The 19,973-nt window shown below is 43.3% G+C and overlaps 1 protein-coding gene across 4 annotated transcripts in view; it reads right to left on the bottom strand.

The window, feature by feature from the left end:
- GCR1 (G-protein-coupled receptor 1) overlaps window positions 1-19,973 on the bottom strand; it is a 162,840-nt gene that overhangs the window by 53,159 nt on the left and 89,708 nt on the right. For all 4 annotated transcript variants that reach the window (XR_015543294.1, XM_087395331.1, XM_087395329.1 and 1 more), the window contains exon 5: window positions 13,224-13,321. Coding sequence is in view for 3 of the 4 variants with exons in the window: in XM_087395331.1 (XP_087251457.1) it covers window positions 13,224-13,321 (98 nt within the window). In the remaining variant the exon portion in view is untranslated. The remainder of the gene's footprint in view (window positions 1-13,223; window positions 13,322-19,973) is intronic.

Here is a 19,973-nt window from a genome sequence, read left to right as displayed (position 1 = left end):
TAGAGGTATTCTTGGTAGAATTTGCAGTGTCCGTCACCGAACTTGTCTACCTTGGGCAGGCATATCTGATCAGAACGAGTTTTGACAAATTGTCTCTTGCATTCCCCCCCACATTTTCATTTTCTCTATGCTATTTCTTCCGCGTAGTTCATGCTTCTTAAATCAACATGCTTGCTTCTTTTTGGTCATCTTCTCTATTTGCCATCAGCAAATGGCACGGCAAGGATCTACAATGCTCATTCTGTGATGATGTTGGTTCTTCTTATTAGGTCCTTCCTTTATCTCTTGCCTGAGGTAGTTGGAGCAGTCTACTATACAGCTTTCGGGATTCATTTATCATTGGCCTTTGTCTGCCATCCATTCTATTTAGCCATCTTCTGAAACCACTCTGTGCTTTCCAACAATTTAAACCAGAAATTTATATGTGCAGGCTAGAGAGAGAAAGCCTGATGGGGGATAATGCTTTCAAAGAGAGTGTGTGATGTTGCTCCCAAGCTAGGAGGTGGAAAGGAGATGCTGCTGCTGTTCCAGAAATGCAAAGAGAGGCTAATTTCTGCATGGAGAAGGGGCTGGAACAGTAGAGGGAGAGTATGCTGCCATAGAGAGAGAAAGCCCGTAGCACGAGAGAGAAAGCCTGCAGCAAGAGAGAAGAGAATGCTATGGCTACTTACAGGCTAGGAGAAGGAAGACGAGGCTGCGACTCTTCCAGAAATGCAGAGAAGAGGCTGATTCATGCAGGAGAAGGGCTGGAACAGTAGAGAGAGAATGTGCTGCAGTAGAGAGAGAATGACTGCGGCAGGAGAGAGAGAGAGGGGCTGCTGCACCACCAAGAGGCTGGAAGAGGAGGCTGGCTGCACCAAAAAGGAGGGGAAAGGGAACTGCTGCACCAAGGAGGAGGAGAAGGAGGGTTTTTCATGAAGAAATGAGGGGGGGGAGACCCTCTTTTATAGGCTGAGCCCCTCCCTCAGCCTAGGATGGAAGCTGGGCCACTTGGCTAAAATATTTGGTGGGCTGGCTGGACCAACAGGGCAAGAGGAACTCACTCCAAATCATGCCTGATTTGGCTCCAGCCGCTTGCCCTTGTGCCCCTGCCACTTGCCCTTCTGGCTGCCACATGTGTGGGACAGCTGTCCTGGCCGCCAGCTCAGCTGACAGGCGTCAGCCTGCCACGTGGCACCCCAAAAACCCTAAAACTCAAAAGTGGTGCCAGCTAGACCTATGCAAGTACACACTCTAAAACCACATTTGAGACATATTGACCCTAACAGATAGAGTATTTGTTTGTCGTCTTATCTTGTATCTCCATGCCTTCTGGCATTCTTCCTGGCTCACACCCAAAGCCTTGAGACATTCTCTTGGATGGTTGCCAGGTTAGTCTACAATCTGTGCATTTGATTGGTCCCAAAGATGGGTACTCAGGAGGGATGTGATTTCCTAATGTGCTTTCTCAAAGAGAAGGCATCACACTTGCGGGTCACTAATGCCCATAAGCCAAGTAAGGGGGTCCACCCTCAAATGCTAGACCTAGCCCACATGACCTAATTGAAACTGAAGGAAAACTTTCATCTACTTTTGCAAAACATGCTATAAAAATTGAAATGTAAAAGAAAAATTACTAAGCAGGTGGATACAAGTTTGCTGAGGAGTGACATTCCCTCTGTCTTTCATTCTGTTGTCCTTAACTAAAATGCTTGCTCAAGAGCATCTAAGATCTCAGGAAATTCCTGAAACATAGCTCTGTGCATCCATTTGGCATCCGTGGACGGCAATCCCTTACAATTAAGGAGGTACATCTTTCAAGTCTTTCCGCATCTTCCTGTGGTGAAGTTATGGGTCTTTGGAGCTGCATTTGTTGGAGAAGAGCAGCTTCTTCTCCACCTTCAAAGCCATGATGATGGTGTCCTCCAAAGAAATAGGAGTGTTGATGTCCACTTCATTCTGAATAGTATACCGTAGACTAGCATAGAACTTCCTTTAATGCTACTTTTTATCCTTCTTATTAAAAGCTTGAACTTTCAGCAAGGTATCCCCAAAGCAAGCAACCTATTGACTAACCTTCTCGTCTTGTCATTGACGGAGTATGTCCCATTGGATCATCATGTCCCTCTTGAACTCTTTACGGAAGGAGTGCTCTTGCAGCTGCTTCTTGAAGCACCTCCAAGTGTTGGCCTGCTGTCCAGTACTTCCCATGGCTGCCAACCAAAGTGAAGCACAGTCTTGTAGATGTAATGCCGCAAAATGGAGCTTGGCCAGCTCTTCATACTTGTCCCCTCCGAAGAAATACTCGAGATCTCGAATCCAAGCTAGCAAGACTTTGGGCTTATCTTCTCCCTTGTACTTGTTCAACTTGAAGAGCTTGTCTCCAAGGGGTACTTTGTATTTTTGCATAGCTTCGTCTCCTTGAGCGCCTTAAAGGAGATGGACATCGGTGCCATTTTCTACCTTGGGAGGGAAAACAAAGGATGACTTACCCTCCTTGAGGAGTTGTGGATGTCTGCGCAGACCCTTCCTTGGGATTGGGGTTTTCAATCACAAGTTCCCACCCAATTGCTTTCCACAACATGAATTTGTTGAGCTATATTGGACAAGAGCGAACTCAACTCATGGAGGTTAGGAGGAGGATCAAGACCATTGGTTGCCATGCTGGCAGGTTGACTCAAGGGAGAAAGGCCTCGACAAGAGAAAACACAAAGTACGGGACCACTACCTAAGCTCTACCAATGAAAACACTCCGTGCTTTTCAGCACTTTAAACCAAGAAATTTATATGTTGTTTTTACAGACTTTTCAAGATGCACATAGATGCAAGTTGGAATGGGAGATTGCATGAATGAGAACTTGCATAACTGAAATGAACTTAGAACATCATATGTAAGATATACACAGTTGCGATTGGGTTGATGAGCTAAAATAGGGGGCCCCCCTTATCCAGGCTCTTTTATTGCGTAAATGGAGATACAAGACCAAGGCGCAATGCACCTCACAAACCTAGACTCATACTCTTGAGAGAGAGAGGCCATAGACACAACTGCAGAACTAGAATGCTCAAGTTGAGTTATATACAAGAGATGTCTCACAGGCTGGAACTAGTGAGAACTGGACTCCAGAGGCACCACAATCTGCAAGGAAGATGCCTGCATGATCACCACTGGAACCCACATTAGTTGCACAATCTAAATCTCTAGAAGGGGGAAAGAAATCACACTGAACAACTCAATTTCAAACCATAATTCTCAGATTTTCTCTCATTACCTGCCTTGGCGATGGTACCCTTGATGCCTTTGCAGCCCCTCTTGCTGGACTAGGTGATAGCTTGGGTCTGGAGAGGGAAAAACTCAGAATTGTTAGTTGCAAGCTAGAGAGAGAGCCTAGGAGGGTAATGCTTTTAGAGAGAGTGTGTGATGGTTGCTCCCAAGCTAGGAGGTGGAAAGGAGATGATGATGCCATTCCAGAAGTGTAGAGAGAGGCTGATTTCTACATGGAGAAGGGACTGGGACAGTAGAGGGAGAGTATGCTGCTGTAGAGAGAGAAATACCGCAGAAGGAGAGAAAAAGCCTGCAGCAAGAGAGGAGGATTCTATGGCTGCTCACACGCTAGGAGAAGGAAGAGAAGGCTGCTGCTGGTCCAGAAATGCAGAGAAGAGGCCGATTCCTGCAGGAGAGGGGCTGGAACAGTAGAGAGAATGTGCTGCAGTAGAGAGAGAATGACTGCAGCAGGAAAGAAAGAAAGAAAGAAAGTGTATTATTGTCCACTAAAGGCCAGAATGGGCCCATGGGACATCAAGAACTCTGCATACAAGATAGCACAAAATCAACGTGCCACAAAGAAGAGGCATCGTCGAATATCATCTAAGTGCTACGCAATACAATGCAAGTGAAAGTACATAATGTCAAATCTGAGCCTAAATACAAAGTAAACTAGATGCAAGGAAACCGCCCCTGGGTGCAAAATGGAAGGATGAGTACAATATGCCAATGCAAAGATACAAGTCCAGGTGTCACGGAGTCTGAGAACCAAAATAATACTGGAAATCCTGTCCATCGACTCTGCCTCCTGCTATGAGAGTACAAATCTGAGCAAAGGTGAGGTGAGCGGCTGGTGGGGCGAGATCTCCATGAGTAAGTCTCCTCCGAAAAGCTGCCATCATCCTGGATCGTCTGGAGATGAAGCGGCGAGTACGTCCCCTATGTAACAAGATCCTGCGGCGTCTACAAACCATCTCATATGTACATCCACAGGGTGGAGGCATGTGTCCTGTGTGACTCTGACCTCCTCGTGCTCCTCCTGGTCTCTGTCCTCTGGTATAGCGTGTGCCTGAGCTCTATCAGGCTGGGCTCTATCACGCTCCGGTCTGTGCTGATGGTCTCTGAGGTAGTCTCGTCGAAGCATAGTGGCCTCCCTGACATAAAGAGCTAGGCAATGCTGATCCTCGTAGTCCATCACTCGTGAGAGAGGTCCAAAGCCATCTGTGAAGAGACAGTGGAATCTACCTCTGAGCTCATAATATAGTGGGCATCTGCAAATGAAGTGCTCCTCTGGCTCCACCTCTCCATGGTGCAACAAGGGCAGATCCTGGTCTCTCGGCCTGGTCGCCGTCCATCCTCCATGCGTCGCATCCTACCAGCCTCTATCTCGAGCTGATGCGAAGAGACTCTAAGCTGGCCAAGGGCAATCCTCAGTGAGTGGGACATGTGGATACCTGTATAGCCTGGTGGAATGACAAATCCATCCTCTGAGATCCGAAGGAAGTGGTCACGATATGTGGCCATCTTCGTCGGAAGCTGTGTGGGATAAATCCAAGTGCGATACGTATGAAGCTGCAGCAAGTCTGCTCTCGTGACCTGGCTAAGCTCGTGGCGAGTCAACTCGAGATGAGGGGCATCTATGCTGTATCGGAAGGGAGGCAGTCTATCCATGTCTAGTCCAAGAGATGTGAGCCACCTAGTGAGTCTGAAGTACCAGCAGTATCGGGCCCCAGATCGTGCCAACTCCATAGAAGATGCAAGTGCTAACCATGGCAACCGAGCTCTGCCTGCTGCTGAGTCTCCAAACTCCCTAACCCTGTGCAAATACATGACCGACTGAAACGCTGCATCCAATGCAAGGGGAGTAGCTCCAAACTCTGCTAGCATGATCTCGTGCGGAACTGTAGCCTTGGCCCTAATGAGCCGAGAGAACATGATGATCTGTAGCCTCTCTACTCGTCCCTGATCTGCAGCGCCGAGGTCTCCTGCCCAGAAAGGAGCTGCATACATCGCAGCTGGTCTCACCAATGTATCAAAAAGCAAGGATTTCGTATCGGGATGCTGAAAGTGGGACTGGAAACACTGACGCTCAAGATGAGCCAACGAAGCATACCCTTTACTAATCCTATCTCGTGCTGCATATGTCATGGTGAAGACCGGTCCCCTGAAAACTGCCCCCAAATAAGTGTACTCTCTAACAAGCTCAATGGGCTGTCCGTCATAAGTGAAGCAAAACTCATCCGTGCTGTAAATACGATCAGAGGTGTTGAAAACCATAACCTTGGTCTTGCCAAGGTTTACGGTCAACCCCCTGGCCAGCTAGGCCCCCTCCTAGCGTGACCTACAAATAGGGCTGCACCAAAAAGGAGGGGAAAGAGAGCTGCTGCACCAAGGAGAAGGAGGAGGAGCTGGGCGGATTTTTCGTGAAGAAATGAGAGGGGGAAGTCCCTCTTTTATAGGCTGAGCCCCTCCCTCAGCCCAGGATAGAAGCTGGGCCACTTGGCTGAAATATTTGGTGGGCTGGCTAGACCAAAAGGGCAAGAAGAACTCACCCCAAATCTTGCCTGATTTGGCTCCAGCCACTTGCCCTTGTGCCCCTGCCACTTGCCCTTCTAGCTGCCACATGTGTAGGACAGCTTTCCTGGCCACCAGCTCAGCTGACACGCGTCAGCCTGCCATGTGTCACCTCCAAAAACCCTAAAAATCAAAAGTGGTCAGAATTGAATTCTAACTACACCCATGGGTTCTTGGCAATTAGACCTATACAATTACACACTCTAAAACCACATTTGAGACATATTGACCCTTACAAATAGAGTATTTGTTCGTCGTCTTATCTTGTATCTTCATGCCTCTTGGCATGCTTCCTGGCTCACACCCAAAGCCATGAGACATTCTCTTGGATGATTGCCAGGTCAGTCTACAATCTGTGCATTTCATTGGTCCCAAAAGATGGGTACTCAGATGGGGTGTGATTTCCTTATGTCCTTTCTTAAAGAGAAGGCACCACTCTTGTGACCCCAGGCAAGGGGGTCCACTCTCAAATGCTAGACCTAGGCCCCATGACCTAACTGAAACTGCATGAAAACTTTCATCTACCTTTGCAAAACATGCTGTAAAATTTGAAACGTAAAAGAAAAATTACTAAGCAAGTGGATACAAGTTTGCTGAGAAGTGACATCTTCATCCAGAGCAGCCTTCTACTGAGCTAGCTCTCCTCCTATCGCCTGCTCCTTTCCTGTGCTTAGTGACCTTGACTGGAGTGCATTCTAGGGAATTGTTGCCCTATTTGTAGGTCACGCTAGGAGGGGGCCTAGCTAGCTAGCATGTAATTCAATATGGCCAACTAGGGCTGCCAAGGTGGCTAATTGCTTGGTGTATCATGTGCCAAAAGCGCTATCTGACACTCTGGACTCGGCACTTTACAAATATCCTATCTCAGGTGTTGAATCCAACTGTCATCTAGTGGATGATGGTTTGCATGCTGAGATGATGACAACTCTTTACATCAGGTTCTGTAATCCCCACCTGCTCTTTGCTTGTCGCCCCTCTCCCTAGTCCTCCTAGCACTCTCAGCCTTCCCGTCCCTCAGCCCATACAACCCGTAAGGCAACTGCATAGAACCCCCCCACTCGCTTGCGCCGCTGCCTCAACTTCCCTACACTCCACTCCACTCCTCCACGCTTTCCCTCACCCCCCTCCCCGGGCCCCACCTTAGCCTCTCCTTTAGTTCTCTCAAGCCTTACAGGCGTTGGATTACTCGTTTACAAGCTTCTAGTCAATCTTCCACTTTACACTGAAAAATGGCATCACATTTCACCAAAATCCCTTTTGCACTATCCCCCTTGCATGAATGATTCCTTCCGTATCCTCCTACAACTCCCTCCTCCTGGTTCTCCTTCGATCCTCCTTCTGCAGCTCCCTCCTCCCATCCTGCCATCATGATAATGTTGATGTAGCATTTTATGTCGTGTTAAAAAAATTGGCTTAGGTTAGTGCAATCAATTGTTTGCAGGAAATGCTTGGATTAATGCTACAAATGCCATTTTTTGGTGTGTGTTTTGCAGCATGAAAATTTTATGACATTTTTCTATAAAAAATTACAACATTGTTGTGATTAATTGCACTACAAACAACTCAAGCCATAAAGCACCATGGATTAGTACAACAATATACATCACGGATGGATGAATACACTCATATACATCACCGATGGATGCATACACTCATGCTCACATCAATTTCCAATATTGTATTAGATGGACCCTTAGCATACATGTGTGCATAGAAGACCATTTCCTAAATTGATCCCTAATTTCATAGTTAAATTATTCCCTTTCTCACATTCGCATTATGGGCACATTATAATGCATTTTATGACTACCTTTTTTTAGGAATGCTTGATACTTGTATTTGGTCAAAGAAGGTATATTATCATTTTTGAATGACAAACATTTTATCCTATATTAGAAACTATGATCATAGATATTACATAAATATATTGCTCCATTATATCCTATACTAAAAACTATTATGACCCAAATACAATGTACATAACGCCAATTGAGGTTAGTACTTATGACAAGTGATGACAAAATTCTAATGGTATGAATGAGATCTTGTAAAATTTGGATATATAATATGTGAAGATAGTGGGAGAGAGGAAAGGAGTCTCACTTGCGGCTTTCTCACATACACAATGGGGGAATACACACAAAGGTGGAGGTTGAAAACAGTTTTCCTCTTCTTAGTTGTGAAAGCCAAAAGAACTCTAGTACAAAGAAAATAGAAGAACCCTATATGTGGGTCTCAAACCAAACTCAACTAACAAAGGTGGCATACTAACTGGGCCACAAACTAGAGTAGATAAGGATAGCTGTCATCCAGCTATTATTCATGGGCGAGATGAGGAGAGAGGGCACAACTAGAGAGCACCCCACAAATGACTAATTGTACACTAGATTTAGTTGAAAAAATAGAATATATACAAACCCATTTAGGGTTAGGATTAGGGGATCTAACCCTTTCAACACCTTCCCTCAAGAGGTTCAACGTGAACTCTCAACACCTTCCCTCAAGATCCACATCATGAAGTAGGCCTTCTCTCAAGATGATCATTCTCGGGAATCAAACATAGAGACGGAAGCTTTGGGTGGTTCCTACTACTTCATGATGCTGATCAACAACTATAGTAGAAGGATATGGATATACTTCCTGAAGACTAAAGACGAGGCTTTTAGTAGGTTCAAGGATTGGCATGTAATGTTCGAGAAAGAATCAGGGAGGAAGGTGAAGAAATTGAGATCAGATAGAGGAGGAGAGTTCACATCAACTGAATTCGAAAGTTACTGCAAAAGTCACGGGATCAAGAGGCAAAAACCCCCACCACATACATCACAGCAAAATGGAGTAGCAGAATGCAAGATGCGCGTCATCTGTGAAATGGGCTGAAGTATGATGAAAGGGAAAGGTCTTTGATTCCTTACAGAAAGCCTCATTAGCTTTAGCAGCTAGTCCCCTAGCTACTAGCTTCACTAAAAAAATTATTACTCCCTTTTCCTTGGGTTTTGATCCAATTGAGGAAGATGAAAATCACTTTCGTTTTCATCAGGTTCCCTAGACTGTCTCAAGTGTACTATCGTCTTCTTCCTACAACGGCGCCCCTTTTGGTGTGATTAGTGAGATATCTCTGATTCATGGACTGCCCTCTTTTAGTGGCATAGCCAATAAGTATGGATTAGGTGCCACATTTTAGGGTCCTTTTTTTGGACTCTAACATCATTGAGGACCACATTTGCTGCAGCATCCAGGTAGCTCCCTCTTTAGGCAGAGAATTGAGATTGCGCGATGATAGGACTAGTCTCACATTTATAGGCTCTTAGGCCACTTTGCCAAAGATTGCCTGAAAAAGAAAAAGAGACCTAAAGGAATACTTCTTCCTCGAATCGAAAAGGTTCTTCTACTGCTCCTGCACCTCCATAGTAGAGGCGGGTAGCAGTGCAAGATGATAGATTTGCAGCTATACCGGGATCCCCTTGATTTTGGATAGTTACTGAGCACCAGCCTCTTTCTCCCTCTGCACAGCAAGTGCTTCCTGCAAGAGGAGGACCTCCCTTGACCTTCGCTCCAGAGTTAGACCTACTAATATTATGCCACGGCACGACTGCCCCTCCTTCTCATGTTGCGGCCTCCCTCAGAGTATGGCCACTCCCTTTGCTAGCTGTGGAGACTCTATGGATATCGTTCCTTCCTCCCTCACATCCCCCCGTTGTTAAGCAGTATGGGATGCCAGGTTCCACTAGACGACAACAGCAGCAGATTGTTAATATTTCTCCATTCGACTCCCCCCCCCCTTTTATATGTTAGGAGATTAGGTACACATGGGGCAAATGCTTTCACAGTTAGGTCAAGGAAGCAATTCTAGGCGACTTCCCTCTCGTTGATGAGAATTGCCTGCTGAAATATTCAAGGTCTTAGCAGAATTCTTCATCGTTGCCGTAGACAGCTTATACATAATAGACTTCATTTAGGTGTTTCAAGGGGGGCTGATTGATATTCTCTTCCTCCCCCCTCCCCCCCCCCCCCCCGAACCCACAAACTGGATGATAGGCAAGAAGTCGGTTGAATTACTTTCTAGCCACACTTTTTGGGTCTGAATTCCATGTCATTGAATGGTGCATCTAGTGAGATCCTTATATCCGGAGTCACCACCAAGGGAACAATTTTCCAAACCCTTAACTTGAAACTCTCTCTCAGGCATATCAGGGTCCGTAATGAGAAGGGAAGCATACTAATTAATCTGCATCGTCGACGGTCTGTGAATATGATTGCAAAATACCATTAGAGTCGATCAACAATGAAACACTTTCTTTGCCATTCGAGGACCAAAAGAAGAGATAAAGTGTTTATTGACTCTAGTCCCCATCTTAATGCAAAAGGACTTGCATGCATAGTAAGAAAACTTAGCCTTTTGCTCCAAAAGTAACTGATGAGGACCCCTTGTTGTTGCAGCGAAGCGCTCATCATCTGATGTTCTCTTTTGCTTTTTCCTTTGGAGGGCTATTAATTGATGGAAGATGGCAATCTCCTATCTAAGGACATCTGGTCTCTTGGTCATGGCAACATAATGATATACCTCACTAGTATGAAGAAGAGATGTTGCCAATGCAAGAGGAGAGCACATACCATCCTGCAAATAAGACTTCCAAACATGGACAACTACCAATGGCAACCCTCTGTATAGAAAACCTTTGGAATTGTGACATTGGTGGAGCAAGAAGTGGTGTGTGGCTCAAAAATAGTAAGAATCACCTGATAAGGGTCGAACATAGAAACCTCAAGGGCAATACAAGCAGTGACACCTATGTCTGTGCATGGATAGACGTTGAACATCTCCTATTTGACTAGGAAAATAGAACTAAAATGGCAAGGTATGAAAGTCATAATCAATTCAACAATCTCTGCCACAAAATTAATGCATCCCAAGAATCTCTCTTAAGAGAGTGAATGCTACCTTCCCTTCTCTTCCTCTTTCATCTATGGACAACTCCACCATGTTGAAGTCACCTCCAATGATCCAAGAATCAACTATGGGGGCCCAAGTGAGCAATCCAAAATAGAATTTGTTTCTTCCTACTATTGGGGGCATATATTTTAAGAAGCATCTTGGCCCCATCAATCAAGATAATGATCCACTGAGCTCTAGATGGAACAATAATGACATGGCTAACCGAAAAGAATAGTGGCTAGAACTGAAATGCATGTCCCTCCTCTGATTGCATGTGCAATAAGATTGCGTTATTTACTTTGCATAACAATAAACGCATAGGCTTAGATGAATTAATCCCCTCCTTTATTGCTTTTTGGGAGGACATTAGTGATCATGTTACTTCTACTCTACATAGCATATGAGACTATGGGATTTATGTCTTGAGTATCTTATTTTGTTACTTCTTCTCTATGGGATTCTAGATTTATGCCTTTTTCACTTATTGAGGATCTCATTCATCTTGTTACTAAAGGGGATGCAAAATTTTCATCACCCCCTAGAGGACAATTACACTTCTGGGCATAGCTATAAAATTAATCAGCCTACGTAGACTCAGAATTCTTGGAGGGCACTTGTTTTGTCTCTTCTAACTCGTGGGTCAAAGGGGCATCCTTTCTTTGGGGCATGAAGCCGCCTCCCCACCGAGGTAGAGGCACAAGTACGAGCCCTTTCCCACCTGAGGGCGGCCAACATTAGGATGATGGAGATCGACGTTGTGATCCTAGAGTCGTGGTGGGAGGGTTTGCACACAACCTCCGCCCCTTCACGCTAGTATGGGCAGTTCTCTACGACTGGGATCAGAATTCAATTTTTGCATAGATCCCTTGGTTCTTACCGTTCCAAGCAATGCAGACAAGGCATGGAGGTCGCTCTTCATCCCAAGACAAGTGGACACCCAAAGCTTGATGGAGCCTTGGATATGCTTGAGTGGCAGAGAATCAGGAAAGTGGGCTGCGTGGGCAAGGACAAGAGGGTACGCATTGGCGGTTTTGGTTGTGGGAGGGCCAGCCTCTTCAAGATGTATAGTGGAAGCCAAGAGAGTGGTTTTGGCCTTTACTTAATAAGGCACTCAGATAGGGTGGAGGAGGTGCCTTGTCTTACACCGCGCACATAGGCCAGTGTTTGCAGTTGAAGTTGGCAGCCTAGACTCTATCCAAAAAGAGAAACTGGGGGAAGCAGTACGTTCCCTAGGAGGAGGTTTCCAGATTTTACTCATGCTTATGGACCATCCACAGATCTAGGAAGATTTCTTTCTTCTTCAGGATGGTGGCTCATGGACGCTTGCCAATTGGGCCATGGTTGGAGCAGATGTGTATATCTAGATGAAACTCATCCTCTAAAAACACAACATAGTGCAGTTTCAATCTCATGATAGTCACTCATAGGGCTGAAACCATAAACTCCATCACGCATAGTAGGGACTAGTTACTATGACATCCCCATTGACATCATCAGCGCCCAACAGTGGTTGGAGCATATGCATACTATTAATATAAGCTGGCTGCCAGGGAAACCAGTCACAAAATTGCAGCGGGCAACCTAGATGTTCCAAGCAGCGATGCTAGACACCGTCTCCCAAAGGTTATCCTCTGGTGAGGGCAGCGGATGCTGCTAAGAAGGAGGTGCCGCATCATGTGCCTCTATCAGTAAGACTTGCTCCAGTTGAATCCTATATGTTGGAGTGATCAGGTCTATAGAGAAAGCATGGCCCCCCTCCGTCAGCCAGGCAGCCATTCCCCAAGTGAAGTCACACTGAATCCTCTACATCCTGGCGACAGTCCCTAGGGACCCCATCCAGATCCTCTGTGCTACGAGATAGCTCCAAAGACTGGGGGATCGTCTCCATATCTCTGTCCGTGCAGACATTATCTACACCCTACATGCCATTTGGGAGCGAGGGACGTCAAGGGAGCGAGGGATGTCAAGGTCTCGGAAAACCGCGCTTCGTCAAACCAGTTTTTTCTAGTTCTTTTCTTCCTCAATCAGCCAAGCTCAACTAAACAAAAAGGCCATGGCCTCATGAACGAGTTTCATCCTTACACTGATGTATGGCCACTTATTGTCTTATATTTTGGATTACAATGCAGTATAATAATTCAGAGTTGCTTTATGCACTCCTTGGGAGCTGCCTTGTGCCCTCCCTGAACGGATACATTAGCTGGTTTTTTGCCTGTTGGACTTTCTTTCTTTCTGATATTAAAAGTTCCACCAAGAACCATATCTATGAATTCTAAACAGGGGCAGTATTCAAAACCTTTCACTTGCTGTTTTGTCCCAGATTAGAATATCTCAAAGTGAAAAATCTGCAAATTTTTAGATTTCATAATTGTAATGCATTTAAAATGAAACAACTGTGTCCCGAAAGAAATACATTATCAAGAAAATGCTCCTTCAAACAGCACAGATCAAATGGACCATAAAACCTGATACCTTCCCAGCTTCAGTTTCATTCTGTACCCAACACCAAGCACCTGCCTGCCCATAATCGTTTCCAATGGAGGGAATAATCGCCAAGATCAGGGAGGTGCCTGGAAAATGGAAGATTGCAATTACAAAGTTTGAATACACTAGCATTTCAAAGAGGCCATACAAACTCTATCACTGTAATGAGCAGCACTATTAATGCAGCTATTTCATCACCAACCATTCGAGTACTCAAATCTTTCATGCCACAAGACTTCCTACCCAAATAAGAGATGTAGGTTTTAAAGTCTAGTATCCTCCCTTCCCTTCTTTAGCAATGACTTTCAAGCCATCGGCTCTCTCTTAGGAGAAACACACAAGTGCATCAAATCGATCTTCCTTGTTTTGCTTGGTGGTTTTAATAGATAGAATGGTGTCTTAAGACCAGAACATACAAAATATTATGTAGTCCACACATCCTCTTTTGCATTTGTATTGATATTTCAGCAACGCCTTGAATATGATGACTCATAACTCAACATGATCATCATCATTTTTATTCCCAAGGTAGAAGAACCATTCTTCATTGTCAAGGGACAATAACTCCTCCATCAAATCGGCACCAGCGCCAAGTTGTTAGCTCTCCATTTTCATCTGATCTATTGATTCAACTCTGCAACTCCCTCAAACGATTAGCACAACACAGGTGTGAAGAGTGAATCACTACCCACACAAGTTCACTACATAAGAAAAACGATTTCTCAGAATCGATCATCTTTAGTACACAGCCTTCAGCAACTACTTTCTTTACTGCATCAAAGCTTTCACGTTGATCCTTTTCCCAAATAAAAGGCACTTTATCTGAGGTTAACTTAGTCACTAACCATATCCTTCGATAGGTTTCCGATAAAATTGAACAAATCCTAAGAATGATCACAACGCTATCACACTCTTTTCCTGTTGGCAAATAGACTAGAGTTTCTCAACGTATTCAACACTTTTCTTACGTGTTCATGATGCCTAGCAATATTCTCGCTGTAAATTAGAATGTCATGAATAAAATGTACTATAGACTTTCCAATATATCGGAAAATCTGCTTCTATCAGCAATCTACTACACATCCTCAGCTCGGATTCTGATCTGTTAGTAACCACTCTTAAGATAGATCGTGCTAAAGATCGTCTATCCTAGCCATAGAACAGGTATACGTGTTTGATTGTGGCATTACTTAACCGTTGATAATCAATACATAGGTGAAAAGAACATCTTTCTTTTTCTTTAATATCACCAAAGAAAAAAATGGTGAGAAACTAAGTCGAATCAGTCTCAGCTCAAGGTATTCTTCTGGTTTGTCTTTACACTTCAGTCTTCCGTTAAACTCAACCAATAAGCAAGTTTTTTAATAGATTCTACCCCAATAATCATTTAATTTTATATTTAATGTTCATTTTTATGAGTAACCCATAAGATATCATCCTTAAAACAATCAAAAAACTCATCAGAGATCTAAACAACTAATAAGGCCATCTCCCCGTCTTGGATACCCGAAGGGTTAGTCAATGCATCTTAAACAACTCTAGTGCCACACTGCAAAGAAATAAGAACTTGCGTGGAGTTTTTCAAACGTCCATGGTCAAAATTAAAGGGCCTTTAGGTAGATTCTTTTCACGTCAAAGAACATACGACACATCAACCAATTTGAATGGATAGATGTGCTTCTTTGAGTCAATGATGGGATTCTTCTTTGAATGCCAAGCCATTCCAAGAGCTACATCTACATACCCTAGCTTGATCATTTCAAAATCCAGCTTTTCCACATAGAAGTTCAAACTATGTGACCCTCTAGTTCCACACCTCAATTGGACTTCCATCTTCCATCTTGACTAGCTTGATCAGATGGACTAATTTTAGGTTTCAGTCTTTTACATGTTGGAATTAATAACATTTTATGTTGATGCTGAATCTACGAAATTGTAGCAGATTTGTGAACAGCAAACTCACAAACAAGAAAATGCGGTGGAGGGATAGACACTTCAACACCCGAGATCTAGACAAACCTCTCCAATAATCCTGAGAGCCTTGCAATCGGTCTGCTTAGGCACGCCCACAGGTCCGCCTAAACAGACCCAACAAGGTCGGGTTTGGTCGAGTTAACCCGACCAAGCTGGTTGAGGGCTAGTTGGCCCGCAAGCCAGCCTTATCATAGGCTGCACCTTATTGGCGGTTGTCGCACTATAATACATGTGGCATTGGTGGGATTTAATCCCATAAGCAATAATGTGACCCTAGTGGGCTTGGATATATTGTATTGATTTCCCCTCTCTCTCTCATCCCTCCCGAGACCTTTTGGGAGAAGAGAGGTATACGTGGCTAGGAGTTCGGATCTCCCGTACTCAACGGTGTCCTTGGGACACATGGCCGCCATGCAAGCTATCAACAAGCATGACTATGCATTTGATCCTACCAATTGAAAGCAATCCAAGTAAGTTTTCCTTCTTAAAAATTTTCAGCAAACACATATACACAACCCAAAAAAACACATTAAAAAAAGTTATTTTATACTATTTAAAAAGACTACCATCTGGCATTTCAATCATCAAAATGCCATGCGACAAGGATTTTTCCAAGAGTCAAGTTTTTTCCAATCGTCCAAATGCTCACAGAGACACAGAGAGAGAGAGAAAGAAAGAAAGAAAGAAAGTGTATTATTGTCCACTAAAGGCCAAAATGGGCCCATGGGACATCAAGAACTCTGCGTACAAGAGAGAGAGAGAGAGAGAGAGAGAGAGAGAGACTCAAGGGTTCACCTCCAAAAAATTTAGTGTACCACGTGCATTCAAAAGGAGGGGTATTTTAATCCCCATTTTGAGAAAAATTTAACAGGATTACAATAACAAGAGGGATTTTAAAATTCAACATTTGAAAAAAATCCGTTAGTTCATAAGTAAAGAGGGCTGGTTTTATTTGGGGGGAAATTTTAGCTGAGGGTTTTTTTAATACCCCTTGAATGCACGTGATACCTAGGATTTCTTAGTAGTGCATCCCCCGAGCAAAGAGAGAGAGAGAGAGAGAGAGAGAGAGAGAGAGAGAGAGAGAGAGAGACTCGGGGAGGGGTTCACCTTCAAAAAATTTAGTGTACCACGTGCATTCAAATAGAGGGGCATTTTGAGAAAATTTTAACAGGATTACAATAATAGGAGGGATTTTTTAATTCAACTTTAGAAAAATTTCCGTTAGTTCATAAGTAAAGAGGAGTGGTTTTATTGGGGGGAAATTTTTAGTTGAGAATTTTTTTAATACCCCTTGAACGCCTGTGATACCTAGGATTTCTTAGTAGCGCACCCCCCGAGGAGAGAGAGAGAGAGAGAGAGATGCTAAGAAGGGAGAGGTGGGGAGAGAAAGAGAGAGAAGGGAGAAAATTTGAGGTTTAAGGGTAGTTGATAGAGAGAGAGAGAGAGAGAGAGAATGTGTGTGCATGTACACACACACACACACATCTTTAAAATGATCTTGCATTAAAAAGATGCATTATAACATGCTATTTACAGAGTCATGTTGAAAAGAAAGATACATTATAACGTGTTATTTGCACAGTCATGGGGTGTATTACAAGGACATACATGTATTATGACATGATAAAATATAATGATGAATAGCAACATCTCATTTGCATTTTAAATGAAATGCATTATTAAACAATGATTAAAAAGAACATTGAATTGCAACATATCATTTGCATTTTAAATGAATTGCATTATAAAATGATGATAAAAAAGAACGATGAAAGATTGCATTATAACATGAAAATAAAAAACGTGCTCATCCAATTGCAAACTCAATGTGTGCAAGCAAGGACGTAGAAGACATGTATTCTTTGATGATCATTGCATAGTCAGCTTGCATATTTGTGAAGTGCAGTCATTGTGGAGTGATTTGGAGTGCTATTAGCATATTAACATTATTTAACACACTGTGTATTAGCACATACCAATGTACATCACACCACCACCTCTTCTTCCAAATCGCTAGAATTTGGTTCAGGATGTGTAGGCATAGGCATCATGCAAGGGATTTGGGAGATTTGTGTGTACCCACTTCAGCATATCTCCATCACTCCACACCCCTTTTACATCATCCAGCACTCTACCATTTGCATAGAGGTATACAAGTTTCTTAGATCTCTCTGATGTCAAGTGGTTTCTTGTGAAGACGAAATACAAAAACTTCTGGTTACTCCAATTTCGTTCACTAGAGGAAATACTACAAGGCTGTGACAATACTTTCATGGCCAAGGCTTGTAGATGAGATGTGTATGCTCCACACACTTTCCACCATCTCCATGCTAACATATCTTTTGGTAATTCCTTGATTCTAGGATAGGCAAACAACCGTTCTCTATTCTTAAAAGTAGAGAGTTCTTAAACAGTAGAGGCATACTGATTCCTATCCTCAAAGAATAATCCAAGAAGATCATGCCAAAACTGCATAATTTGTATATCTATCTCTTTACAATATTCCCACCATTGTGGATCTAATACATGACCGGCATAGTGAAGAGAGTTATGGCCTTGGTTCCATCGTTTTTGCATCACCTTTTGCAATAGGGTACGTCGAGTCAAATTGTAACCATCTTCGTCGGGACTTGCATATTCCTTCAAAACATCCCTCTTAGTATTCCACCAAGGCATATAAGAACTTCCCATGCTTGGCCCTTTCACATCCAGCTTGCAGATTGTGAGCCCAATAGGCTTCATTGCTTCCACTACATTAGATATTCTCTTTCAAAATACAGAGCTATTACAAAGCATCTTCAACTCCGTGAATTCTATGCAGGCTCCACTCAAGCGTGGCTCTGCTATCCACATTGCAGCCTTTGCATTGAACAACATTTTGGTTACAAGCCGTTGCAGCTTCAACAGATGCTCCATCATTATAAAGTTTGCGTCAAAATGTGTTTCACTCGGCTTAAAAAGCTCTAGCGGGCTATTCGCAGACTGGTGATTCTTGAATATACCAAGTAATTGCTTGTGGTTGAGGAAAGATGACACCACTTTTTGAGCCTCATCCATAAAGAACTGGGTCTCAGCCCGGACCCAGGTGTTTTGTGCCGATCCTCTAGGACAAGATCGAGGCAGTGGCATGAGCATGGCGAGTCCCAAATATGCCAGTATTTGTGATTTATTATTTTTTCAACCCTTCTACAATTTTTGGCATTATTAGAAAGCCTAAATGACATTATCGGGGCCAACATCTTCAATTGTTCTGCTTAGTTACTCGGCAATGAATTCTCTAGTTTTGGCTTCACCAGATGTATCAATAGATTGACAGGAGGCCTCACCTTTGAATGTTATAACCATGACATTCATCAAGGGCCTCTTGCATACTCAACGATAGCCCATGCGACATATAGCTTCAAACACATGTTGTTACATGCCTTCTCAATGTGTTGTGCTTTGAAGGAGGGTTTTAAGGAGTGTTGTAGCACTCGTGCACACGCATGTGAATGAGACACATTACTGCATCACCCTTTCCATATGCACATCCAAGCAACTCGTTAACTATTCCAGGGACCCTGTACCATGCCATTGTACTTTGTGAGCAACTTTCCATAGTCTCATTGACTGCTCACCCATGCTTATTTCTTCAAATATTGGTGGCTTGTACTATATCATCCACAATCATATCTGCACTTGCAAATGTTTCTCCTCCCAAAATGGCTACAACTCCTTCCACTCCTATCCCCCTTCACTTCCCAATCTATCTTTGAGGATCACCTAAAAAGTGTACATATTCTAGCTCATGAACCTGTGTACTCTTTGTGGCAGATGTTACACCTCCACTTTGTTCTACTTAAAAGCGTAACATAATCACATGCCTTTTTAGGGTTTCTCCCTTGTTTCTCTGGATCCATGTCCTTCTCTATATCCATATATAAACAGTTCAATAATGTGAATAAGTTTTGTATTCATTTTGTTGATCAATAAGTTTTCTATCTACTTTGTGACATGAACAAATGTGAATTATGGCTAATAAATTAACTTGCTTTATTGTTGAATATGTTTGTCAATAAGTCTTGCATCGAGACCATTTTCACTCAGCATTATTATGACAACATTATGCAAGTGAGCGAGGCCTCAAGAAAGAGCAACCATCCAATCATCTTGCCCCTTCCTGACATAATTGGATGGTCATTGTACAAGTTGTAATCTGCCTATGGAAATAGGCATGGGATGGCAAGTTGCCTTTTCTCATGTCCTTCTCTCTCTCTCGAGTAAGCATCTATCTGCATTATGGTCATTTGCAACATCATGCTTTGCATACAGATGTCGGTATTTCACACCGCTAGTACAATAGCTAGCAATACTTATATCTATGTGGTAGTTCTCTCACACTTTATGACTACCTTCCAACCATAATGACACAATAACTGCTTCAAAGATTTGAAAGTACTCTGACACATTATACATAGTTTGACATATCTACAAAATTGGCATTTGATTCAACATAACCAAGCCCTAATCCATCGTAGATCTTTCCATGTATTACCAAACAAAGCATGTATGAAATTAGCATTTGATTTGCAATTCCGATATTTACATTGGCATAGTCGTACATGTTTGACTATCACTCATCTACAATTTTAGGCCCTTCATGTGATATCCTACCTTTTGCATAGGTAATGCCTTGCACGATGGTAGTAACAGATTTAACACCTGGTCCCTCACACCTCTTTGTCTATTTTTGTTCGTCGCCCATCAAATGTTTCCTCATTCTTA

This window comes from Dipteris shenzhenensis, chromosome 24 (genome assembly GCF_047967505.1).
Source record: "Dipteris shenzhenensis isolate YYH24624 ecotype China chromosome 24, Dip_SZ_1.0, whole genome shotgun sequence".
Taxonomy (NCBI): domain Eukaryota; kingdom Viridiplantae; phylum Streptophyta; class Polypodiopsida; order Gleicheniales; family Dipteridaceae; genus Dipteris; species Dipteris shenzhenensis.
This window is presented reverse-complemented; position numbering and strand designations above follow the sequence as displayed.